This window comes from Hevea brasiliensis, chromosome 7 (genome assembly GCF_030052815.1).
Source record: "Hevea brasiliensis isolate MT/VB/25A 57/8 chromosome 7, ASM3005281v1, whole genome shotgun sequence".
NCBI lineage: Eukaryota > Viridiplantae > Streptophyta > Magnoliopsida > Malpighiales > Euphorbiaceae > Hevea > Hevea brasiliensis.
Window position 1 is genome coordinate 89204509 of NC_079499.1, and position 27599 is coordinate 89232107.

At 30.5% G+C, this 27599-nt stretch overlaps 1 protein-coding gene, 1 non-coding gene and 1 pseudogene across 3 annotated transcripts; 1 reads left to right on the forward strand and 2 right to left on the reverse strand.

Annotated features, from left to right (window-relative positions):
• Window positions 1-6836: 6836 nt before the first annotated feature.
• On the reverse strand, window positions 6837-6944 carry LOC131181841 (small nucleolar RNA R71). Its single transcript, XR_009150317.1, has one exon. It is a non-coding gene; the product is annotated as a small nucleolar RNA R71 (small nucleolar RNA).
• A 7467-nt stretch (window positions 6945-14411) lies between these two features.
• LOC110658703 (uncharacterized) lies at window positions 14412-16111 on the reverse strand. Of its 2 annotated transcripts, none has more exons than XM_021816429.2 (2): window positions 15844-16111; window positions 14412-15321 (listed from the first exon to the last, which is right to left on the reverse strand). In XM_021816429.2, the coding sequence occupies exon 2, from the start codon at window positions 15311-15313 to the stop codon at window positions 14618-14620; it is 696 nt and encodes a 231-aa protein (XP_021672121.2). In that variant the 5' UTR covers window positions 15314-15321; window positions 15844-16111; the 3' UTR covers window positions 14412-14617. The 2 variants fall into 2 exon arrangements, with proteins under 2 accessions (XP_021672121.2, XP_021672120.2); XM_021816428.2 differs by having other exon boundaries at window positions 14412-15343; window positions 15844-16110.
• An 8605-nt stretch (window positions 16112-24716) lies between these two features.
• LOC110658702 (elongation of fatty acids protein 3-like) lies at window positions 24717-26098 on the forward strand (annotated as a pseudogene).
• Window positions 26099-27599: the final 1501 nt, after the last annotated feature.

A 27599-nucleotide genomic window follows, 5' to 3' on the forward strand; every position in this document is an offset into this window, starting at 1 on the left:
ATTAAACATCGTGAAAAAAAATATTTTTCATAAAAAATATTTTTTACGTACAATTTATTTTTCTTAAAATAAACAAAATTTTAAATACATAATATTATCCTCGCCAACAAACTACGAGTATCCAAACCAAATGAAAATGAATAAATAAATAAACCATATTCAACAATTAAAATGTGCTAAAAAAAACAATAATCAACAATCAATTAATAAATATTAGTTTCATTTACATATATGAATCTCATAGTTAACAAGGAGAAGAAATTAATAAGACGATATTTGAATCTCACTAGAGAATGTGATGTTATTTTAAGACGAGCAAACGAGGAGGGGCAAATGAAGAGGGAGAAAAGGAGAAGGTAAAAATTCATATATATATATATATATATATATATATATATAAAGAGAGAGAGAGAGGATGAGATTTGAACCCTAGGCTACAGAGATTGGGCTCACAAACTTTAAACGACTAAATTCACAAGATGTGTGCATGTAAATATATAATATATCGATTTGAATTGGTATTTTGAATTTTTTTATTTAAAATTGAATGAAATTAAATAAATTAAAATATTAAATTAAATTAAATTTTAGATAAATTTGAAGCAAAGTTTTGAATTAATTCGATTTTACTTAAATATTGCTCACCCAAACCCAAATTTGTAATACTTAATTCAAAGAAGAAGAGAAGGATAGAAGGCACATTAAAATAAAGAAACAGAACTATCTACGATTTGATGAGTGTAGAGGCATTAAAACCTAATAGTCTAGGTCTTTAGAGGACAAATGTCAAAATCAAATTGTAAATTAATGAGAAAGATTGTGTAAAGATATCTCAACTTCTTCCCTTTATTTTTTTATAGTTGATCCATCCACGTCCAAGAAAGCTCCATCACAGCCGTCTCACCTTCCACCAAACCATACACAATTTCTGTTGCCGAATCCCAATCCCAACCCTCTCCAATTTTTGCCTAACAGAATATTGATGAATATATATATATATATATATATATATATATATATATATATATATATATATATGTTTGTTTAATGACCGATAAACTATGTACCTAGAATTCGCTTTTTTAACTATAAAGGCTAATAATCTTAACACAGATAAATAAGAAGACTTAATTTAAAATTTTTTTATTTTTTATAATTTAAAAATGAAGAAAAATTAATCAAATTACATCTTAATTGACATTTTATACATTGATTAACGTTTTATGATCAGATGAACAATTAATCAATTTTTATCGGGATGTGATTATGTTAAAACTCTTTTAATAAATGACAATTCTACTTAGATTTAAGTGCACATTATCAATTAATCAACTCGTTATAGGTTGGGAATGTATTTTTCTTTTAATTAAATTTAAAATTTAAAATTTGAATTCTTTTAAGTATGTAAATCAATTAAATTATTTTGATTAACTTAAATTCAATCTGATTTAATTTCATTAATCAAATATTCACACATAATTACATTTATAATTATCTAAGAACTCTTTGGAATTACTATATATTGAAAGTACTCCAAAAAATATGAGCTCTTTAAATATGTTACTTAAAAAGTAATTTAAAATTAAATGTTAAATATTTAATTATAAAATTCAAAATAATTCCTGGTTCTGACATTTTACGTGAACATTAAAAACAGAGCTCAACCACAATTAGTCATGACCCGCAGAAAGCATGGCGAGTCCTTATCAATTTATTAATTTATCTTCGAAACTAATGATAAAAAAACTGGACACATCACCTCATTGTACGGTTACATTGGCCAAAGGGCTTAATTGAGCTTCAACAATATTCAAACAAAAATCCCAGGCAGCTCCTTCTGTGGAACCCACAACTGCCACCTGTATAGAAGAGGCATAAAGTTGGGGTCCCACGGTTCAGAAGTTAGGATTCTTGGATAGAGACTTAGAAGTGAAAATCATGGAAACTAATGACGTGTTTCTGACGTGTCAATTTCATTCATATTATTATTAGAAAAAAAATTGAAATAGTGATAATAATACTAATAGATTTAAAGTTCAATTTTATCCCAGTATTAATTGAGAAGTATAATTTAACTGATTTTTAATTTTTCATATAAATTAATTAAAAAAATTTAATTTGAACTTAATTTAAAAAAACAAATTTTTTTAATTTTTAAGTTTAAATAAAAAAATTAAGAAATTTAGTAAAAAACAAAAAATTAAAATTTTTAATTTTTATTTAAATAAAAAATTAAAAAATTTAATTTATAAATTTTAAATTAATTTAAAAAATAAATTAACAATAAAATAAATTAAATTTCTCTAAAAAGTACAAAGATTAAATTAAATATTTTGCCAATGCTACTGGCATGCGGTTTGTTTTCTCCCTCATTTACGAGATAATCACATCCAATTTTGCTTTTGTAGAATTTAATTACAATGGCTGCCATAACTTTTTCTCTCCCTTCTGTATATACTCACAATAATGCGTCCATTAGGAATGATTAAGAGGTTTTCTCCTTAATTTTAATATTAAGATTACGCTTTTACTATTGTCATCTTATTTTCTCACCTCCAGTGGGATTTTATTTATTTATTATTTTATTTAATAATCTTTTTAATAATTTAAAATACAAAATGAATCACTAATTAAAAATTTTAGATCTTTGAATACGAATAATAATTTTTTATTAATAAAATTTAATAGTGAATCATATTCTTTTATTAAGATTTGATGGGTTAAACTCCTTTATAGATTATAAAAGTAATAAATTCTCCAAAAAATAATATTACAAAATTTATTTGATCTTTCAAAATAAAAAAAATAAATTAATATCTAAAAGATTAGTTTTCTCTATTCAGATTTACCTTTTGGCAGTGTTTGTAATTGTCTATATTTTTTTTTATGAGAAGATTGTGCTATATGTACTTATATTATTATGCATATTAATGCATTATCAAATTTTCTATTTAAAAGAACGCCTTTAGACAAACATGCAAAATAAAAATAAATAAATAAATAAATAAGCATACAATTATTTACTTACAAGCATTATTTTTTTTTTCACTTTTAAAAAATTTATTATAACATAATCTTTAATTATATACTCTATATTTTTAATATAAATAAAAGTTATATAATTATTTCAATAATAAAAAATACTCAATATTTTGTTATTATCGTGAAACTCTTCTCTTTTATCAGTCAGCATTTTTAATAAATAGCAAAATTTTCTTTAATAAATATAAGCCATAATTCAATATAATGACATTAATTTTATTTAATTTCATTGCATTAATTGAGCTTATGATCAAATTCTCGTAAATTTACTAGTTGTCCAAATTATAAAAGCAATTAATCATTTCCTTTAGTAATATTAACTTTAATGTGAGAAAAAAAAAGTTTTTGTTTCACTAGCACCAATAGAAATTAGTAAGGACGATATCAAGCTTAATAAAAGGTAATTAAATATTTATTTTTTTATAAAAAAAAATTAAATGAATAATATTTATTTTAATTATGCAATAGAAAATAGCTTTTCTCTTATATACACTAAAAAAAAACTCTACTAGGGACAATAATAATTTAATTTAGGGACGCTAATGTTTACTATTGCTTTCTTAACGTCGGTGCTTGCTTTGCTATAATTGCCGTCGTTCCATATTTTTACGACACTAAACCTTTGTATCAGTAACATTAACTTGCCGATATTTTCTTTATAAGCATCGTCAAATTAGTGACGCACTAGCTCTTTAGCGTCGTCATGTTGGCTACAATTTATATTCACTGTGAGAATAGTCAAAGGAATCAAATTGAATTAGATAGATGTAAAAACATGAATAAATAAATAAAAGAACGCATATAAGAAGAATTATATTGTATGAGCAACTTGAGCAAAAAATGGATCATGCCCAAAGCTAATAGCACATTCGCCACTTAGTGGACTAAAATAAAGTTGCAACACAAGACACAAACAAAGCTAAGAGACAAGACCAAACTACCAAACTGAATCATGACATCTCAACCTCCTGAATTTAGTCCATAGATATAAGAGTGTCCTAGGCTAATCAACCAAGAAATTAACAAAAGAAGAATCCACCTCACAACAATAACGAGCTAAAATCACGCATGACTAAAGAGGCCATTGACTACTGAAAAAAAAAAAAAAAGCTTTGAAAAATCTTGCAATGGGCCATGACTATTGTCAATTATTACCAACTTACTCTTTCTTTTAAGAGAACTTTCAACAAACATTTTAGTTTCATAATTTCTAAGCCATATGAAGCAAGTGAAGGACATCTCTATGCAATATTTCTTTTGAATAAAAGCCAAGTAAACGCTTTCATGGAGAATTGCCCTATTGAAGATTGCTTTCCCTATTTGATTTGAGATGGAATTATAGATTGATACATACATTTTGCATAGTCATTTAGATTTAATTTTATGGCCATTTTATTTGATTGTTAGTTACTTTTAGCTAATTTCATTAGTTATTTAGATAATTTTTCATTATTACCAATTTTTGGATTAATTTGTAATTTTACTTTGTTTTGTAGGTAAAATGGTGTTTTTGAGGGACTAAAAAGAAATTTTGCCTTTGAGGAGTGATTTCTACAGCCAAAGATGTCAAAAACAAGTTTCAAAGTTAAAGTATGAATTGGCCAAATTGCGTATAACTTGCTGCATAAGTTGTGCAGTTCTGCACAGGGAGAAGAAATAATTTCCTAAACCTGCCGAAATCTGCATAAGTTACTGCATAACTTATGCAGATTCATGCTTTGCTTATGCAACCTCATGGAAAACTGCATAACTTATGCAGTCTTGCACCTTGCTCATGCAACTTCGCACAGACAGATTCATGCCTTGCTTATGCAACCTCACGGAAAACTGCATAACTTATGCTGACTTGTACCCTACTCATGCAACTTCGCACATAGAGCTCAGGAACTGCATAAGGGACTGCATAACTTATGCAGTCCACTTATGCAGTTCCATAAAGTCTTCATAATGAGCTGGCAGAAGATTTCCTCATAAAAACACATCTCAAACACACCATTTTGGAGCTACTTGTCAGAGAAAAAGTTATAAATAGGCCCTTATCCCATTTTAGAAAGGGGGGAGAAAAGAAAAAAGAAGAGGAGCAGCAGCTGAAGAGTAAAAAAGGGGAGCTAAAACGTCACCCCCTCCATTTCCAGACAGATTTGGAGTTTTCTTTCCTTTCTTGCATATTTCCTACACTTCTTGTATCGGGTTTCTTTAGTTTTAATGTATTTTCATGATTTATTTCCTCTTTTACTTAGAATTTCTTGTGTTAAACATGGATTGTGAGTAGTTTTCTTTGATTCTAGAGTAAGGGATGTAATATTTTAGTTAATTTTGTGGATTTGAACTGGGTTAGTCCCAATTTAATGAAATTTATGAGGTTTAATCCATTTCTTGTGTGCTTATTCACATGCTTAATGAAGGGCCCCATTAAATTATGTTCTTAATCCTTGGTTGAAGCATCGAAAGGAGAAAACCAAGTGATAGTTAATCAAGAAATTGGACTTAATTAACTTAGATCTAGAAATAGACTAAAGGTTAAGAGGGTTTTAATAGATTGATTAAAGAGCCTAATGGGTCTTGGTTAATTTTAACTCTACGAAAGTAGGATTAAGTTAATTAAGGCACTCTTTGTCTCATTCGAAAGAGTTTTCAAAGGATTTTAGAATTAATCTCCTTTAAACCCATAAATTTCATGGATTAGGCTAGTTAGGGAAAATTTCAAAATGACTTAAATATGAACCCTTAACTCCAGAATCGTCTTTTATCAATTATTGCTTGGGATTTTACTTTTAAGTATTTAGTTTAATCTCATTTTATTAATTTTCATTATTAATATTATCAATTTCTTTATTTTGCGAATTATTAAATTAGTCATTGTTTGAATTTAGTTTTGCAATTTTCATACCTTATGCTTCAAATTCCTAAATTTCTTTTATTAATCTGATTAAAATACAATTTTAACATATTTTATTTTACATCAAAAATTCAATAGAAAACACAACTCTCCGTAGGAACTATATCTTTTTCTATACTACTTGAACGACCCGTGCACTTGCGGTTGGGACACATCAAGTTTTTGGCGCCGTTGCCTGGGAGTTGTTTGTTTAAGATTGAATTCTTGATTATTTTAGTTGTTTATAGTTTTATCTTTGTTATCTTTTTATTTTGTATTTGTTTGTTCTTTTTTTTTTTAGGTACTCTTAATCTTTTATGAGAAGAGCTAGAAGCACAAGTGACACATCCTTATTATTTAATCCAGAAATTGAGAAGTTTTATAGAGCCAACAAGAAAGAAACCAGAAGAAGAAAAGAAGCATTGAAAGCAACTGAAATTGAACAAGAAATGGCTGAAGAAAGAGTTGGAATCGGTGGTGATAATGCTGAAAATGATCGAAACAATGAAAATGCAGCTCATGGTGTAGAAATTGTAAATGCTAATGTGCCTAAGGGAAGTATGATGGATTATGCATTTCCTCATTTTGATGACTTAAGAGAGAGTATAGCAAGACCAAGAATTGATGCAAATAGTTATAAGATGGATTTTGGAGTACTACAAATGATTTAGAATTCTCAATTCGGAGGTCATCCTTCAGAAAATCCTCATACTCATCTTAAGAAGTTTGTTATAATCTGTGACATGCAAAAGCAACCAGGAGTGTCTGATGATGCAGTAAGGCTAAAATTATTTCCATTCTCTTTGAAAGATAAAGCATTGGATTGGCTTGATTCTTTACCTCACAACTCAATTACAAATTGGGAGCAGCTCACTGATGCATTTCTTGCCCAATACTTTCCACCTGGAAAAACTCAAGAGTTGAGGAATCAAATGATTGCTTTTAGACCAAGAGAAGATGAGACTCTTTATGAGTCATGGATGAGATGGAAGGAGTTAGAGAGACAATGTCCACATCATGCCATTCCTAAATGGATGATAAACCAGAATTTTTACACAAATGTCACTCCTGCTATCAGAGGAATCATTGATGCTCAAACTGGAGGGGAATTCATCATTAAGCATGAAGATGAAGCTTATGAGTTGTTAGAGAAAATAGCAAAGAACAGTCATCTATGGAGTAGTCCAAGAGGGTCAACTCCAACTCAAAAAAGGCAAGTTGCTGGAATGTATGAGCTTGATCCATTCAACATGATCAATGCCAAATTTGATGCACTCACTAATGTCCTTGCTAAGAAAATGGAGGATTTAAGTATGCTAGTCAGTTCATCATCATGCTCTGGAAGTTCTCAACAAGTTACTTATGCAGAAGGAACAATGTGCTGTGGAGTAGATTATCCTTCATATGCTTGGAGAAATCATCCCAATTTTTCATGGGAGAATCAGCAAAATCAAGCTTCAACTCAGAACTTTCCACCACAACAACAAGGGCATCAATACCAACAACCAAGGCGACCACCACCTAGTTTTCAGCAAAAGAATGCAAATCCTGCACCTCTACCAAAACAGCAAGAACAAAGTTCTACTACAAAGGCTTTATTACAACAAATTCTTGCTAATCAAACAAAGCATGATGAAGAGATGAGAGAGATAAAAGCAAGACTGGAACAAATGCAAACACACAATAGGATGCTGGAAAATCAGATTGCACAACAAGCAAGCTCTTCAGGTACCAAATCAATGGGAAGACTTCCTAGTCAGATAGAAAATCCAAGGGAGCAATGTCATGCCATCACATTGAGGAGTGGTAAAATAATGCATACTGAGAAGAGTAAAAAAGTTGAGAAGAGAGAAAATGAGAAAGATGTTGAGAGAGATGAAAAACAAAAGAGTGAAAAAGGGAGTGCAAGAGAAGGTAAAGAGGAGGTTGGAGAGAAAGAAGAGAAATATATACCTTCAGAACCTTACAAGCCACAACTTCCCTTTCCATAGAGATTTCAAAAAGCCAAGCTTAATAAGCAATTTGGGAAGTTCTTAGAGGTTTTGAAGAAGCTATATATAAATGTGCCTTTTATCGATGCTCTTTCCCAAATGCCTTCTTATGCTAAGTTTCTAAAAGAAATTCTCTCAAATAAGAGGAGACTTGAAGATTATGAGACTGTAGCCTTAACTGAGGAATGCAGTGCTATCCTCCAAAGGAAACTTCCTCCAAAGCTCAAGGATCCACGGAATTTTTTAATTCCATGCCACATTGGGGAATCATGTTCTGTAAAAGCTTTATGTGATTTAGGGGCTAGTGTAAGCCTTATGCCCCTCTCCATCTATGAGAAGCTTAACATGGGAGATCTTAAGCCAACCCACATTTCTCTTGATTAAGTGCAGATCAATTAAGTATCCAGAAGGGATCTTGGAAAATATACCACTGAAGGTTGGAAAATTTTACATCCCAATTAACTTTGTCATTTTGGACATGGAAGAGGATTCTCATATGCCAATCATTTTGGGGAGGCCTTTCCTAGCTATAGCTGGTGCTTTGATTGACGTGAAAGGTGAAAAGCTTACTCTTAGAGTCGGAGAGGATCAGTTAGTCTTCAATATTGGCAATGACAAGAAGAAGGAACATGAAGCTGTAGACTCTTATTTGAGAATTGATATAGTTGATGAGTTAGCAAAAGAGCACTTTAGAAAGAGCTATCCAAAGGCTTCTCTTGAAAGTTGTCTTGTCCATGAAGGGACTATCAATGATGAAAATCCAAAAGAGGCTGCATTTGCACAACATTTGAATAGTAATCCACCTTGTCATATGGCACTAATCTTTCAACTTGAGCAAGTAGAGAAAAGTGAGGTCTCTCAAAGAAAAAGATGCACAAAAGGTTGTCAAGAAAGCAATGGTTGGATTTTTAGACAAAGCAACAAGGATATTCTCATGTGATGGAAAATGAAGTATACAGTTGAAGACACCTTTTGTGGTGTAGTATTATAATAATAAATATACTAGGTTATGTCTAGAGGAGACTGAGAGGGATAAACTAATATATTTACTATGAGCAGTTTCATATAGTATGAGTTTTCTTGGGTGTAATTGGATTTATGATAGTATAGTTTTGAACTTGTAATAATGATTTATTACTATTGATAGTAGAAGATGACATGCTTTATGTTGAAAGGGTGAATCACATAAATATTAGTATTTGGTATATTTACTTTACTTCTTTATAGTTACATGCTTCCGCGATGCATAATAATATATAATTATATTTAATTATAAAATTTTGAAAAATAAAATTAATAAAATTATTTAATAGATATAATTTTATGGAGCCCACTGTGTATACATGTATACTTTTTATTGGAATCACTGTTATAGTATATAATTAATTTTCACAAATTTCTCCTTATATTTATCAAAAATCGTAGCTTGATTTTTCTATTTTGAATTTAAATAGTTATATCTCATATGGGTTGGCTGATTCCTTGTCAATTTTGATATTTAAAACATCGACGTCCTCGTCCTTGGCCTTATTATCGTCGAACAACTTAATCCTCATCCCTAAAAGATTAGGATTTGTATGATCTTTTTAGTTGGTTTTGATAGAAATATATGGTGTATGTTTGGGTTTGAAGGAAGGGTTGTGAATCTTCAATTTTGATTTTGATGCGGTATGCAAATTCATATCATATCTAAAAATTTGTGTTTTCCTATTTTCATAAGGATATGTAATTCTAATGGGATATTTTATTTTTCTAAACAGGTTTTATTTATATTTTTTAGTTAATTTAGGATTCTGAAATATTATTTTTATTTAATTTAAGCCTTTAAATATAGTTTTTATTTAGATTAAAACTCTCTAATTCATTCCTATCTAGATTAGAATTTAGAATTCTATAAATATCTATTATATTTTTACTATGTACAAGTTTTCATAATTATTTAATGAAGTTTTTTTTTCATAAAACTATTTTTGCTTTATTTTATCCTTAGATTCTGGATTGACTATTATATTTCTTAAGATATTGGACTAGATCTTATTTATTTTTAAGAGTTTAATCACGTGAAAATCTTTTTCTGCACTATACGCTGCGTCAGGTGATATCATCACCAATTAAAATATTATTATTTGTGTTTTTCTATTTTTACAAGGATTTATAATTCTAATGATATTCTTTATTTTCCAAGATAAGTTTTATTTATATTTTCTAATTTATTTAGGACTAAAATACTATTTTTATTTAATTTAGGTTTTTAAATATATTTTCTATTTAGATTAGGACTCTTTAATTCATTACTACCTAGATTAAGATTTAGAATTCTATAAATACCCATTATATTTTCATTATGTAAATGTTTTTAGATTTATTCAATGAAGTTTTCTTTTTCATAAAGCTATATTTGCTTTATGTTATCCTTATATTCTGGATTAAATCTTGTATTTCTTAAGATCTTGTATTAGATCTTGTTTATTTTCAAGGGATTGATCATGTGTTGATCCTTTTCTGCATTGCACGTTGTGTCAAGTGGTACCAAAGCAGGGATTTCACCATCATTAATATCGCCAATACTTGTGGTAATGGTGGCAATCGATCTCATAACGGTGATCAAGGGTTGCACGCTATTTGTTGAGCAATCAAAGAGCAGATGAACACTATAAAGCAATTACATATGGATATAAACTGTCAATTTCAAGATATTCGCCACTTATTAGGAGTTTGTGGTGTTGAGAAGAGAAACCATAAATTGAATCAAGCCAAAGGGGTTAATCACGGTAGACTCAATTATGATTCTGTTCTCTTTAATTCTAAAAGAACAATTGTTACTTATGATGAATATAGGAGAAATGGTATTTAGGAATTGTGTACTTCAATAGAAAAAAAGAATATGGAGGTGGAAGCAAATTTTATTGAGATATCAAAGGGTGTTGAATATTTGAAACAAGAACAAAGAGATCAACCTACATCAGAAAAACAACTCGAAGTTGATGATTTTAAGCTTGAAGGATTTGAAATTGAAGAATCTAAAACTTTGGTTGTATTGCCTTTCATTATAGTGGATGATGATGGGTTCAAGCTAGAATTTCAAGAACCATCTACTCTAGAGGAAGAAGTTGAAATTCATAAGGAAAAAGCAAGGAGAGTTGGAGATGTCAATGGAACTTAAAGAATAGCCAACCATGGAGGAATCGATGGAGCTTAGAAATTTATCTAACCCTTTAATTCCTATTGTCTTGGTTAATTTTATTTATCCAGATGTTTCAATGGATGCAAAGGATAATGTGAAGTTTTTCAATTCAATTTTGTTCAAGTTGAACTTTATTGAACATCATTCAAAAAGGAGATATGGTGTGATCCTTTAATGGAGTTTTTTTGTTCTTTAACGCTTTGAAATTCAAGGCTGAATTTTCTAAAAAATGTGGGTGAATAATGCGGTGCGCAAATCCATAATGAAAATACAATGAGTATAAAAACTTAATGAATTAAAGAAGAAAACTTCATTGAATAAATTTAAAAACTTGTACATAATGAAAATACAATGAGTATTTATAGAATTTTAAATTCTAATATAGGTAGGAATGAATTAAAGAGTTATAATCTATATAGAAAACATATATAAAGACATAAATTAAATAGAAATTATAATTTAAAGTCCTAAATAAACTAAGAAATATAAATAAAACTAATCTAAGAAAATAAAGAATCGCATTAGAAATAGGGAAACCAAGGCTTCGAGTCTGGTATGGATTTGCGCACCACGTCATTCACCCACACTTGCGAGAAAATTCGACCTCAAATTTTAAAGTATTGAATAATAAAAAATTTCGTTGAAAAATCACATCATATCTCCTTCTTAAATGGTATCAATAAAATTGACTTGAATAAAATTGAATTGAGCAATTTCATGTTGTCCTTCATATCCATGAAAACATTTGGACAAATAAAATCAACCAAGATAATTGGAGTTAAAGGGTTAGAAAATTTTTTGATCTTCATTGATTTCTTCATGATTGGTTTTTTTTCAAGTTCCATTGACATCTCCAACTCTCCTTGCTCTTCTTTAGAAATTTCAACTTACTTTTCTATAATAGATGGCTCAAGAAATTCTTGCTCGAACTTATCATCATCCACCATAGAAAAAGGCAATACAACCAAAGTTTTAGATTCTTCAATTTCAAATCCTTCAAGCTTAGAATCTTCAGCTTCGAGTTGTTTTTCTGATGTAGGTTGATATCTTTGTTCTTGTTTCAAATCTTCAACACCCCTTGATGTCTCAATAAAATTTGCTTCCACCTACATATTTTTTTATTTCTGTTGAAGTACATAATTTCTAAACACAACTTCTTCGATATTCATCATTAGTAACAAGTGTTCTTTTAAAATTAAAGAGAACAGAATAATAATTGATTATACCGTGGTTAACTCCTGCGGCTTGATTTAATTTATGATTTCTCTTCTCAACACCACGAACTCCTAATAAGCAGCAAATCTGTTAAAATTGATAGTCTATATCCATATTTAATTGCTTTATAGTTTTCATCTGCTCTTTAATTGCTCAACAGATAGCGTGCAACCCTTGATCACTATCATGAGGTTGATTGCCACCACTACCACCAGTATTAGCCATTTTAATAAGGGTGAAATCCCTGCTCTGATATCACTTAACACAGCTTGTAGCGCAAAAAAAGATCAACACACAATCAAACCCTTTAAAATAAATAAGATCTAATCTAAGATCTTAAAATAAACAGGATTCAATCCAAAATCCAAGGATAAAATAAAGCAAATATAGCTTTATAATGAAGAAAATTTTATTGAATAAATCTGAAAACTTTTCATAATGAAAATATAATGAATATTTATAGAATTCTAAATTATAATATTTTAAAGTTCTAAATAAATTAAAACATATAAATAAAACTTATCTTGAAAAATAAAAAATCTTATTAGAATTACAAATACACGTGAAAATAAATAAAAAAAACACAAGTTTTCAAGTTTGGTATAAATTTGCACACCATGCTAGATTTTCAATTCGAAAATTTTCACATACAATTTTTGTCTTTTGATGGAGATATTTTTAATTTTTATTTTCAATTTTGTGAATTTTGTGAGTATTTAGTTTAATGTTAATGTAGAGATATTAGAGAGCCACAAAAATAGAGGAGGAGAAGTAGAGAGAAAGAGGAAATAAGTGGATGACTAAGAGAATGATTGTTTTAACTTTTGAATAAAACTAATAGATGTGAATTAATTTATTTAGTAAACCTATCAAAACTGTAGTTAATAGTTACTTTTAATTGTAATTTGTATCAATCAAGATTATAGCTAATAGTTGAAATTCATTGTAGTTTGTATAAATTTCATTATTAAAATTGTTTCTCATCAATTAGTAATTTAATTTAATTTTTTATTTGTACTACATTTGCCTTTTGAAATATTATTCAATCCGCTCAATTATTTTTTTTAACAACAATTATGTTGATGAGTCACTAGATTGGGCTTATTAAATATTAAAATATTGCTACAATATAAAAGTATTGGCTTGACAACCCAGTCATTGTCTTCATCATTTCCCAAGATAACAGCTGACATCAGACAAACAGCTACTAATAAGGAAAGTTAGATGCGTTTTCATGGCTACATTACCATTTCCCCGGCTAGCTAATTCTCCGAATTCTCCTTTCAGGATATTACTTGCTTTAATGTCAGGTAAAATTCTAGTTTACTGAAATATAATTCAATTGGGATAGTTCACAAGCACAACTCCTATGTTGTTATCTAGGAAGGACATTTTATTCGAAGAGAATACTCTCTTAGGCAAAGAGACACATAAGCAAATATAAAGGGCCATAACAGGAAACTCCTGACTAGACATATGAGTTCTGCAAGCACCTGAACGTCAGGAGGGCTTTTGTAATCAAGCATGATTTTTCTGAACTATCATTTTCCTTTATGCATGTACACTGTATGAAATGTAATGCAAATCTTACGTATTATCCAACTACCGACCAGGACAATAACAGAGTACAAAACTTCTCTCCACATTTGTACATGCTCTTCTGATAAAAAAAAAAGAATTTGAACATGCTCTACATGTTGGAACTTCCCTCCAGAAATCTTCCGAATGCTTCTCAAGCCCCAATATATTTGAAAAAGTACTAATAACAATCTGAAGCAAATCTACAAGTAAAATGAATAGTAAAAGTACTTCTGAGCAAGTAAGATTGTAGCTTCCTATACCTGAAGAAATGAAGCTTTCTACCAAAACATTCACTTCCAGTTCACAAGTATAACTCTCTAAAGGAAATTGTTTGAGCATATTCTCCAACCAAAAGAAGAGGTACCAAGCAAGCAGACAACAATGATTTTGCACATTAGACAAAAAAAAAAAAAAATTTACAAGATGATAAAACTAATTATAAAACTAAGTCTCTATGCGTCAGCTAAAAATGAAAACTGTAAAGCTGAAGAAATTTACAAGCACAAAATGCACATACAAATGGTAAAGTGAATGCGATTTGCAAGCCATTCTTGGAAAACATAAAATCCATCAAAAAGTGTTTATGACTACAGAATCAGAAAGTATCTATTAACATCTTTCGCAAGAATAAAAGGAAATCACCAGAGCAGCTGGCATATATACAGACACAGGATGACACCTCAACATGACTAATCACAGTTGAAATTCAAGTGGTAAAGGATTGATTTACCACCAAAGCAGAGCAAGTACCACCAAGACAACGATCAACAAAAGAAGATTCTTCAAAACATTATCAGCATGGTGACCTCGACTCATTGGCTGGGGGAATCCATGTGCATGGCCACCATGAAATGCATGATATCCATATGGAAAACCAGATGTTGTCCTGTATACTGTAGCATCCGGGAAACCATGAAATTGAACATTGAACAATGCAGGGAATAAAGAAAGACCACCAAAAGCCGTTGACAATGTAAAGTTACCAATCCTTGCAGTAGCCATTGGTACGAATCCCCCCATCAATCCAAACCCATAATTGGGAAAGTTATTAGCTTCATGTGGAGGGGGAGGGGGAGGGGCAGTTTCAGGTCTTTGCCCAGAAGGGCGACTGGGAATATCAATACCTGGATAAGATTTGGCTCGAGGATCTGTCTGTGTTTTGCCTCTACCATAAAGAGGAACCAATTTTTCTTCTTGTATAAGAGCCTTACAAACTGGGCACTCCTGGGAATGAGAATGATGATGTAGCCATCTATACAGGCAAGGCCAACAGAAGAGGTGACCACAAAGGGTTACAATCGGATCTTGCGCTAATTCGAAGCATATATTGCATTCAAAATCACCGGCATCATTAGCATTATTGCCCGAGCAAGTCGAACTTTCAGGCGGCATGCTTGTTGATTGACCAAACCCACTAGCCATCTCTATATCTAAAAGCCAAACTGACACTGCCTGTAATCAGAGACAAACTAACCTAAACACCCTTAACAAAAATCTTGTCTACTAGAATAGAACAAAGCAACGAAAAACCCCCCATATAAAGCAACGAAATTTCATACAAAGACCAAATTAAATACACTTAATCTCCATAGAAAACGCCATCAATTGAAGTTCAGAATCAAGAAAACCGAATGAGAAACACACATTCATCAAGTCCAACATAAAGCAACAGAATCACAGTAAAATTCCCCATTCACAGCCTACAAAAACTAGGGTCCGCACAATCCAATTACAGAAGAAAAAGACAAATTAAAAAAAAAATTGCGAAAAAAAAATCCCAAAAAAGCAATTTTTTTCTTTTTTAAATAACGCAAACAAAATCCCAATTTCCCCCATTTCTTTCCCCTGTTGAATCTGCAAATCAGCTCACATAACTCCCACTTAATACACAAAAAAAATCGAAATAAAGAACCAAGAAACACGAAATGGAGGAGCAAGAAGAGATTACTGACCTGGGCTTCACTTTTCTTGAACAGTTGATGAAGCTAAACTCTGAACAAGAAAGAGAGGGGGGAGAGAAAAAGAGCCAAATACGAAGTCTACGAAAGGAACCCAAATATTAGGCAAGAACTCCACAACTTCTCTCGAAGATTCTTAAGAATGCTCCTCCGAAGTTTCCCTGCAAATTCCTCCCCCCATGGTGAACTATGGGCCAGATTTTTTGCTACTATAGATCCCTACTTCTTTTACCTGTCCTGTGTCCATGACATCTTGTGCTTTAGGCGCTTATGACATCAAACCGTACGATATGCACCTTCTGCCCAGGAACGCAAAGGAGCTGGACTTGGACCACATCGACGGTCCTTTCCTGATAACTACATGGGCATGCTGGACGCAATCACGTAGGCTTAGGCCCATTATATGGGCTTGAGGACGTCCAACATCAATATCACCATTAAAGAACAGTGATTTCATGCTGTAACTCTGCAAGCTTCGCTCCAAATTTCTACTTTCTATGAGATCGCTCGCTCGCTCGCTCACACACACACACACACAAAATCAATTCTAATTACCATAAGCCTATTGGATAAAATCTACACATACACACACACACAAAATCAATTCTAATTACCATAAGCCTATTGGATAAAATCTTTGCGTCAGCTTAATTTATCATGGTTTATAATTTAAAATTTTAAACTAAATTTTCTAATTAATATTAATTAAATAATTTTATAATTTAAAATTATATTAATTAGCTCCTAAAATTTGATTTCGTCAATTAACAAGTTTTTATCTAAAAAATTCACAATTTATTATTTTTTATCCATGAAAATCATTATTTAATTTTTAAATATTATCATTATTTAAAAATTATATTTATATTTTAAAATTCAGATTAATTAATCGTTAAAATTTTATTCTATTAAAATATCTCACTAATTACATCTGACTCTATATTAAGATCTATCGAAGAAAATGAGAAAGGTTCACAAAATTAATAACAAAAGTAAAGTCCCATTTCAAAAAGCCATAATTTGAATGACTTGATAAATTTAAGATATAAAAACTTATAGAATTAGAGAAAGATTTATGCAAGAACAAAGAGGAAGAGATGGAAGAAGAAACACAAGAGAAAGCTAAAAAGGATTACATTATTAATTTTTTTTTTTATTAAAATTGAACAAAATTAATATGTCAAGGGCTAAAAAAAAGCTTTTTATGTTAAATATTCAATTAAACTCTCAAACAAAAGTTGGGGTTGATTAAGTCCTTAAACAATTTAAATGGGCTTAATAAGCCTAAAAATAACAAAGTTATTTTCTGTTAACATAGGGTCCATTAACCAACACTTAACCCCAAAATTAATAGTAACAATCCTTAATTTGATTGGAAATTTAGCCGGAGTTCCCAACAAATTAAGGTCTTTCGGATCTCCTATATTTTCTCTAGTTCTCTTCCCCTAACACCTACCCACCTTTTTACTATAATTGCCTCCTCTTCTCCTCTCCTTTTCAACCAAATCGAAACTCAAATCAATCCTTTCTCACAAACCCAATAATGGCTTACGAACCCTTGCCCATCACTCTTTACTTCCAAGACACGGGTGAGTGCCAAAAGGTCTTCAACCAGTTTAACACCAACAACAATGGTGAGATCTTCGTTGTTGAGCCCGACAATATTTTCAGAGCCAAGAGTTATAGTATATGGCTTTTCATTGAGTTGTTCTTCATCCTTTTAGCTTCTGGCTTGGACGGTGTTATTATTTCTTTAGTATCTTGCTCAATTATGCTGTTGTTGATTATTGTTAGTGCCAAAGTGTCAGTGATTCTAACCGATATGAGCCTTTCACTACAAAAAAAAAAAAATATATATATATATATATATATATGTTAGCAACCAACCGAATTGGTTGCTAATTTGTTAAAATCAGTAGTTAATCGATTTAGCAACCGATTCAGTCAGTTGCAATGAGGCCGGTCACAAATATATCATTATTTAAAAATTATATTTATATTTTAAAAATTATATTAATTGATCGTTAAAATTTTATTCTATCAAGATATCTCGCTAATTACATCTGGTTCTATGTTAAGATATATCAAAGAAAACGAGGGAGGTTCATAAAATTAATAACAAAAGTAAAGTCTCATATCAAAAAGCCATAATTTGAATGACTTGATAAATTTAAGATATAAAAACATATAGAATTAGAGAAAAATTTATGTAAGAACAAAAGGAAGAGAAAACAATAGAAGATATCATAGAAGGAGACCAATTAGGAAGGAGCAGGATAGGAGGAGGATCAGGGTTAGTACTTGGAATGTTGGATCACTTACAGGAAAATTAATGGAGCTTTTGGATACCTTAGAAAGGAGAAGGGTGAATATTGCTTGCATTCAGGAGACTAAATGGGTAGGAGAGAAAAGTAAGGAAGTGGGTAATTCAGGGTATAAACTGTGGTTTACCGAAAAGGAGAGAAACAAGAACTGAGTGGGCATAATCATAGACAGGACATTGAAAGACGCAGTAATAGCTGTGAAAAGAGTAGAAGATAGAATTATACTAGTAAAGCTAGTACTAGAAGGAAAAACAATAAATATAGTTAGTGCTTATGCCCCACAAATAGGACTAGACAGTGAGAGTAAACAAAGGTTTTGGAAAGATATGGATGATTTAATGCAAAGCATACCGAATGAAGAGAATGTTTTCATTGGTGGAGATTTGAATGGGCATGTAAGAAGTGATAAACAAGGTTATGAGAATGTTCATGGAGGTTTTGGTTTTGGTAGTCGAAATGAGGAGGGAAAAAGCATCCTGGATTTTGCTATGGCATACGACCTAATACTAGCAAATACCTACTTTATAAAAAGAGAGTCACATTTAGTGACTTTCAAAAGTGGGTAACATAGAAGCCAAATCGACTTCCTCTTAACTAGGAAGACAAATAGAGCTCTATGCAAGGATTGCAAGGTCATTCCAGGAGAGGCTTTAACAAGTAAACATCGGTTAGTGGTCTTGGATGTCAAGTTTAGGAACAATTCAAGTAAGGTTAGAAGAAATAGTGTAACTCGAACAAAGTGGTGGGAGTTCAAAGGAGTAAAGCAAGTGAAGTTCAAAAATGAGCTTCTCGAGTCCGAAGTATGGAAGCTGGATATGGAGGCTAATGATATGTGGATACAGATGGCATCAAAGATTAGAGAAGTAGCTAGAAAAGTACTTTGAAAGTTTAAAGGACATGGACCACCCTCAAAAGAGAGATGGTGGTGGAATGAGGAAGTACAAAAGGCAGTGAAGAGAAAAAGGGAATGGTATAAGAAATTACCTAAATGTGATAATAATGAGGCATATAAACAGTATAAGATAGCAAAGAAAGAGGCAAAAAAGGCAGTTAGTCAAGCAAAAGCACAAGCCTTTGAAAAGTTATATGAGAAACTTGGAACTAAAGAAGGGGAGAAAGATATTTATAGATTAGCAAGGAAGAGAGAAAGGAAATGTCAAGATCTCAATCAAGTTAGGTGCATTAAGGATAAAGAAGGAAAAGTGTTGGTGAAAGATGATGACATTAAGGAAAGATGGAAAATTTATTTTAATGATCTCTTTAATAATAGTCAAAATGGTAATAGCGTGAATATAGATTATAAAACAATAGAAAAGAATGTGAATTATACTAGAAGAATTAGATCTTTAAAAGTAAAGGAAGCACTTAAGAGAATGAAAGTGGGTAAAGCCTGTGGACCCGATGAAATACCAATTGAAGTGTGGAAGTATTTGGGAGATATGGGAGTGGCATGATTAACTAAATTATTTAATAAAATTCTAAACTCAAAGAAAATGCCTGATGAATGGAGGAAGAGTATTTTAGTACCTATTTTTAAAAATAAGGGAGACATACAGAGTTGCTCAAACTATAGGAGAATTAAACTCATGAGCCACACAATGAAGTTGTGGGAGAGAGTTGTGGAGCATTGACTATGTTATGATACTTCTATCTCTCTCAATCAATTTGGTTTCATGCCTAGTCGTTCAACTTTGGAAGTGATCTTTCTCATTAGAAGCTTGATGGAGAAATATAGAGATGTGAAGAAAGATCTACACATGATTTTTATTGATTTGGAGAAGGCTGACGATAGTATTCCAAGAGAGGTCTTATGGAATGTGTTAGAACAAAAGAGGGTATCTATTAGGTATATACAAGTATTGAAAGATATGTATGAAGAAGCAACTACTATTGTGTGCACAGTGGGAGGGGACACAAGAGATTTTCCGATCTCAATTGGATTACACCAAGTATCAGCCATAAGCCCTTACCTTTTTACATTAGTTTTAGATGAACTGACGAAACATATACAAGAGAGTATTCCTTGGTGCATGATGTTTGCGGATGATATTGTGCTGATAGATGAGACACGAGAAGGAGTCAATAGAAAGCTAGAACTTTGGAGAAGTACTCTAGAGTCAAAGGATTTTAAGTTAAGTAGAACGAAGACAGAATACATGCATTGCAAGTTCAGTGAAGGCCAAACTGGTGATAGGGAAGGAGTTAATTTGAATGGAGTGATACTGCCCCAAAGTAATCACTTTAAATATCTAGGCTCAGTCCTTCAAGTAGATGGGGGATGTGAGGAGGATGTTAGTCATAGGATTAAAGCCGAATAGTTGAAGTGGAGACGTGCCACAGGAGTTTTATGTGATCGTAAGATTCCGAATAAATTGAAAGGGAAATTTTACCGTACAGCCATACGACCGGCTATGTTATATGGTAGTGAGTGTTGGGCACTGAAAGAGTCGTATGCATCTAAGATAAGAGTTGCAGAGATGAGAATGTTAAGGTGGATGAGTGGCCATACTAGACTAGATAAAGTCCGTAATGAGAGTATTAGAGAAAAGGTAGGAGTGGTGCCAATTGAAGATAAGTTGAGAGAAGGGAGATTGAGGTGGTTTGGTCATGTGAAGCGTAGATATACGAAGGCTCCAGTTAGACAAGTAGAGCACATTAGGTTAGAGGATAGAAAGAAAAAAAGGGGCAGACCTAAATTAACTTAGAGGAGAGTAGTACAACATGACCTAGAAGCATTACACATTTTTGAGGATTTAACCCAAAATCGTTCAAAGTGGAGAAAGTGAATCCATATAGCCGACCCCAAATTTTTGGGATAAAGGCTTAGTTGAGTTGAGTTGAGTTGAGTTATTTCAAATATTAACTTAGCACATTTCATTATTCAAGCTCTTAATTAAATAAACATTTTAATCCATCAAAATAACAAATCATATTTACTTATATATATACCCTATAAGCTCAAGTTCTCAAAACTCAAAACTCAAAACTCAATTGCTTTTAAATCCATTCCCTAATACTATTCTCTACTCTTTTTTTTTTCTTTTTCATTCTATTTTATAATTAAAATTGATATTTTCATTTTGAGGATTTTTATTAACTTTGATATTTAGTTTGGATGGATGAAAAATTTGATGAAAATTTTTATTAACTTTTAACTACTTGTATTTTATTTTGGTAATTATATTCACATATAAATTGTGAACTTATAAAGTCATTACTTTATAATTTGAATGGTGAGCTAATAAAATTTTAAGTTAACATCATGAGTAAAAATAAAATTATTGATGTGTGTTTTATGAAAAAAGATTTTTAAAATTTAGAAGCTATTTTTTTCAACTTCGACTTAAAGTGACCATTTTTTTTTAAAGAGAAAAAAAAAATTATAAATTTGCCCCCCTAATGCCAATTTTTGATTTCGTCACTGTATATATTATAGCAAAAAAAATTACTAAAAATTAATACTACAAATAATTTACTAACAAAAAATATATTTATAACAAAATTTTTATTTTATGTTAAAGAAAAATAAATTAAATAAAAAAGATGAGAAAGAAAAAGACGATGAAGAAGGAAAAAGATGATAAAGAAAAAGATAATGAAGAAAATAAATGAGAAAGAAAAAAATGATGAAAATGAAAATAGATGAGAAAGAAAAAACGATGAAGAAAAAAATATTTGAGAAATATACTATAACAAAAAAATTACTTTAAAAATTAATACTACAAATAATTTACTAACAAAAAATATATTTATACAAAAATTTTTATTTTATGCCAAAGAAAAATAAATAAAAAAAAGATGAGAAAGAAAAAGATGATGAAAAAAGAAAATGATAAAGAAAAAGATGATAGAGAAAATAGATGAGAAAGAAAAAATATGATGAAAAAGAAAATAGATGAGATAGAAAAGATGATGAAAAAGAAAATATATGAGAAAAAAAAAGATGAAAAAGAAAATAGATAAGAAAAAAATTGATGAAAACAATAGATGAAAAAGAAAAAGATTATGAAGAAAATATATTAGAAAGGAAAAAATGATGAATAAAATACATGAGAATGAAAAAGATGATCAAGAAAATGAAAGAAAATAGAAGAAAGAGAGGAAAAAAAAAAGAGTAATTGGAAAGAAAATGAGTAGTAGTTTATATAAGTGAGTTAGTAACCGATTGTCGGTTGCTAATTTCTTTTAAAATTGGGCGGGATTTTTTTTTTTTTGGAGGGGGTGGAGAATTTGCAACCGATTCACAATCGATTATAAAATTAGTTACTATTAATAACAAATTCGCAAATCATTTGCAAATCAAAATAAAAAACAAAAAAATAGGATAGAATTTTTTTGAGGGAAAAAATCGGTTTCAAAAATTAGTTGTTATTAGTAACCGATTCGCAAATCAGTTGCAAATCAAAATTTTTAAAAAAATAGGCAGTAATTTGTAAGGAGAAAAATCGGTTGTTATTAGCAGTTAATTCGTAAATCAGTTATAAATAAAATAGAAAAAGAAGAAAACAAAAATTGGACGAAAATGTTTTGGGGAAAAATCAATTGTAAAATTAGTTGATAGGGGAGGAGAATTTGCAACTGATTCACAATCGGTTATAAAATTAGTTACTATTAATAACAAATTCGCAAATCATTTGCAAATCAAAATAAAAAACAAAAAAAATAGGCTAGAATTTTTTTTAGAGAAAAAATCGGTTTCAAAAATTAGTTGTTATTAGCAACCGATTTACAAAATCAGTTGCAAATCAAAATTTTAAAAAAAATGGGCAGTAATTTGTTAGGAGAAAAATCGGTTGTTGTTAGCAGTTAATTCGTAAATCAGTTATAAATAAAACAGAAAAAGAAGAAAACAAAAATTGGACAAAAATGTTTTGGGGAAAAATCAATTGTAAAATTAGTTGATAATAGCAACAGATTTTAATCGGTTGTAAAAATCGATCACTATTAGCAATCAAATCGTAAATCAGTTGCAAATAAAAAAAAAAGAAAACAAAAATTGGACAGTAATTTTTTGGAGGGAAAAATTTAACAATCGATTTATAATTGGTTGCAAAAATCAAATACTATTGGAATCGGTTGCGAATAATAACTAATTTTAGGAATCGATTTTTGTAACCGATTGCAAATTAGTTGCTAACTTTGGAGCCAATTAAAATAGTTCTTTAATTTAGTAAGTAATCTTTTAAATTGATTGCTGTTAGCAATTGATTTTAAAATCGGTTGCTATTAGCAACCGAATTTAGCAACTGATTTCTTTATCAGTTGCTAATAGCAACCAATTTTAAAATTAGTTTCTAATAGTATATTTAAAGTTTTTCTACTATTGATTTACAACTGATTTAACAATCATTTATAAATCGATTGCTATTTAGCAATTGATTCTAAATCAATTGCTATTTAGCAATTGATTTTTGAATCAATTGTTCAATTTTTAAAAAATAACTATTTTACTAAAAAAATAATTATAAATCAATTACAAAATTAATTGCTAACAATAACCGATTTTAGTCGATTGTAATAATTGATTGTAAAATTGATTATTTTTTATAGTGTTTGTGCGGAAGATTAACGATTTTTTAATTTTAATTATAATTAATTTTAATTCAATTGATATTAAAATAATTAAATTTTAGTTTAATAATTTAATTAACAAAAAGCTTAACAATTTTAATCTGATAAGATTTTCATACATATATTAATGTTATTAATTTTTTTTTTATATATAAATAATTTGAAATAATATTTTAGCTCAAAGCCATAGTCCATATTTAGAGGTTTTAGCACTTGGGTTGCCTATGTCCATGCTGGATTGCTAGGATTTGTAGTTCTGGCTGATGTGGCCCATTATATGTCAATTGAAACATAAGTCTGGCAGCTTTTCAAACTTGAATGATACCCAATGTTGTTCACCGTTTGATTTTGTATTGTTGAATCCTGTAGGAAATGGATGATCAAGAGGAAGGTTAACCCTTATTCGCAAGAAACTAGGGTAGCCAATGACCCCATCTTGTGTAAGATCAACATCCAGCAAACATCCCATCACCTCGGCTATAATTTCAACATTCTTGTGGTTGATTTGGTTGGGTGGTAGGCCATGTATTTGAACCCAAAAGGGTGAAATGTTGAAGCTTATTTCTTCTATGGATAGATCTAGTGACCATGGTTAGAGACAGAGGTGTTGATTTAGAATTGACTAGGGTCTATTTTCTGAAATGATTTTGGCATCTACTTTTTTTGACATAGTAGTTAAAAACTACTTAATGCATAAACCAAATTATACCATTATAATTTTATCATTGCTAAGTTAAAAAAATGATTTAATAGCTGTATTTATTAAATTTTTAAATTTAGCTTTTTAAGAGCTGAATGGATATTAAGACCTAAAAGGAAAAAAAAAAAAAAACTCCAGTAAAATTATATAATTATATTTGCAAATAAAAATAAATAATATAAAAGTGATTTGTTGATAAACAAGTGCAAACGAATTAAAATAGTACACGTGTATCCGAAAATAGAAATAGATTTCAAACACTTGATGGCTACTAGTCGTTTCACGTCCCCTATTTTAACCGGTTCTCGACCTTTCACCAACGGAGACGACAGCCCTCCAATTTCAACCTAAGAAAACATTAACAGACACAACCCTGGATGACTTCACAATCACCACTGCCAGGGCGGTGCTACTCCTCTCCTCAGCCTCTACCCCACCGTTACATCCTCCGTCCTCGGTGATGATGGGCGCCGTCTTTGATACCCTAACCTATTACCTCTCCGAGCATCCCTCCATTGTCACTTTCCGATGGAGTCACACCTAATCATGGTGCTCAACCTGGTCATTCCTCTTCTCCTCCATTATCTTATACCTCGGGTTATGCGCATTTGCCCATCTTTTCTTTTCAATTCTTCTCTGTCGTGGCCGTGCCATCCCTCTTGGTCCCATCCCTGCCTTTCATAGTCTCTCCATGGTGTTAATTTCGGCAACCATTTTTGCTGGCATTCTCCTTTCCACAGTGGCGGAGATCTGAGAGACCCGATGTTTTGGCTGCGCTCAAAGACCCCATTTTAGTGGCTCCTCTGTTTTCCTCTTGGGACATGCCCTTCTGGTCGCGTTTTCTTCTGGTCACACATGCACTATCTTTCTCGATTCCTCCACATGTTCTATACTTTCTTCTCAATTTTGCGACTACGTAAACTGGCTTTTTTTCAGATGTTTAACAACTCTATATTGATCTTTATGTCATTCTTGTGGCTTGAATTCTCGCAATCATTTCAAGTCTTGGCAATTCTCTTGGCTACTCTGTCTTACTCTGTGGTTTATGGGTATAGATTTTGGACGGCAATAGGTTTACCCAGTGCTTGCTTCCCTTTCCTAGTGAATTGCCGGACGGTGTTATTGGGTTGCAACCTTGATTGCCATGTTGGGGTGCTTATGCTTCACTTTATCAAAGGAGGGTGTAATGGAATTGGGCCCTGGCTCTTCAATTCAGTGCTTAATGGAGCTATCCTGTTGCTGTTCTTGAATTTTTATGTCAAGATGCATTTGGGAAATAAGAAGAAGAATCTGAATCTGAATCATCATCATCATTATCTAGCGATTAGAGAGGAAGAGATGAAGAAATTTAAAAATGAAGACTGAATGATTTTTCTTTTCTTTTCTCTTTTTCTAAAGTTTCTAATTTTGTGTAGTGGTTTTTGTGATTACTGTAATTTGTTGCTAGCCAGGTAATAGGAGGGCAGGGCAGGGCAAAACACCCTTCTTTCCAAAAAGGGAAAACAGAAGAAGTGTATGACCATAGAGCAACATTTTACTTAGGCAAGGTGAGCTTTCATGTTTAGATAGAAAATGTTGATATATATTGTAAAAGAAAATGTTGATATGCTTGTAAGATCATACTTAATTATATATAACATCAAATCTTTTAGTACCAATCAATACTAGTTAATTTTAATTTGCAACTCTACTTATGCTGAGAGGAGCTTGCTAATTTGGTATTAGATAGCCTCCTCTTTGGTGAAGAACTTTTGGGATCTTAATTATCAGCAGAAAAAGCGTATCTTATGGTAGGAATTTGGTATGTGGTATATTCCTATAGCATACAGATTACTAAGATGATAGTTTTAGAATCATTAAAGGGTATATATTTTGGTCCACCAGAATGGTATGAGGTAGGCTTTGAAAAGCGACAGGTGACAAGGACTTCATTTTTTGGCATATAGCAGAGCCCCTTATTTTTGGCATTTGGTATTTGGTATTTCGTAAGGCCATATTCTATTTTGCCATCATTGTCCATTGTGAAAATTCAACATCCTTTGGTCATCTATTTACATGCTATATAGTTTTCATAAAAACATATTGGCTGCTACTTGCACAAGCCATATTCATTGAGTCATTTGCATGGAATTTGGGTAATTAGAAGGCTCATACTCTTTAGAATGTAAAATCTTACAAGAATCCAATTTAATTAATTTCTTTTGATCAATTATTATATTTAAAATAAAAGAATTTATTTTTTTAATTTAAAAAATTATATTTTGGAAAAAGTAAACATTAAGCATAATTTTGTGAAAGTTTAATTAATTTTTTTCTTGTAAATAATTTCTTTCAAAGGAAGTTATTATGATCGGTGGGTAATAAAAGTCATTGTGTAAAAAAAATTATTTCCTTTTTCTACGTGAGAATAAATTGCAGATGTATTAGAAAAACTGAGATTTCAATATAAAATAAATGAATTTATTTTCTGATTTCTATGTAGAATGATTGTAAAGCAGTAAATGAAAAACTAAATTTAGAATGCATTTTGTCAGGAAATTCTATATTGAATGATTACAAGAAATATAAATTAAGTATACTTGAAAAGTAAATTATTGTGCATTTAAAAGCAAGGGTTTGTTTGGTTGTTTTTTATTTTTTCAAAACCAAAAACTGATTTTAATTTTTTTTTTTTAAAACAATATGCATTGGGCTTTGTTTTTATCTAATTCTTCCTAACTTATGTGGCTAAGTAGCCTTAGATTTCAACGTATAATAGTTATCCCTTTGCAAACCTTTGCTCTTTACGATTATTACAGAGCAAATCATTAATTTATATTATATATAAATGTGAGAAGGAAAATATTAATTTTATTAAAAATATATATTTTTTTATTTTTTAAATTAATTATAATTATATTATTATTATTAAAATTAATTTTAGTTTATTTAAATTTAAAATTCTTAATTTTAGAGTTTATATAAATTTAAAATTCTTAATCTTACTTTTACTTTAATTAAATATAAAATTTTATAAAAAATAATTAACTAAAATAAAAAATTAATATGTGAAAAATAGAAAACAATTTGGAGTTGATTTATGTTAAAACTATGCCATGGTAACATTGTTCCACGATATGATGCATGAAGAAGTAGAAGTTTATGAGGACGACATG

Excerpts from the sequence above, each read along its gene's own strand:
- LOC110658703 (XM_021816429.2), bottom strand. The coding sequence starts at position 15,313 with ATGGCTAGTGGGTTTGGTCAATCAACAAGCATGCCGCCTGAAAGTTCG.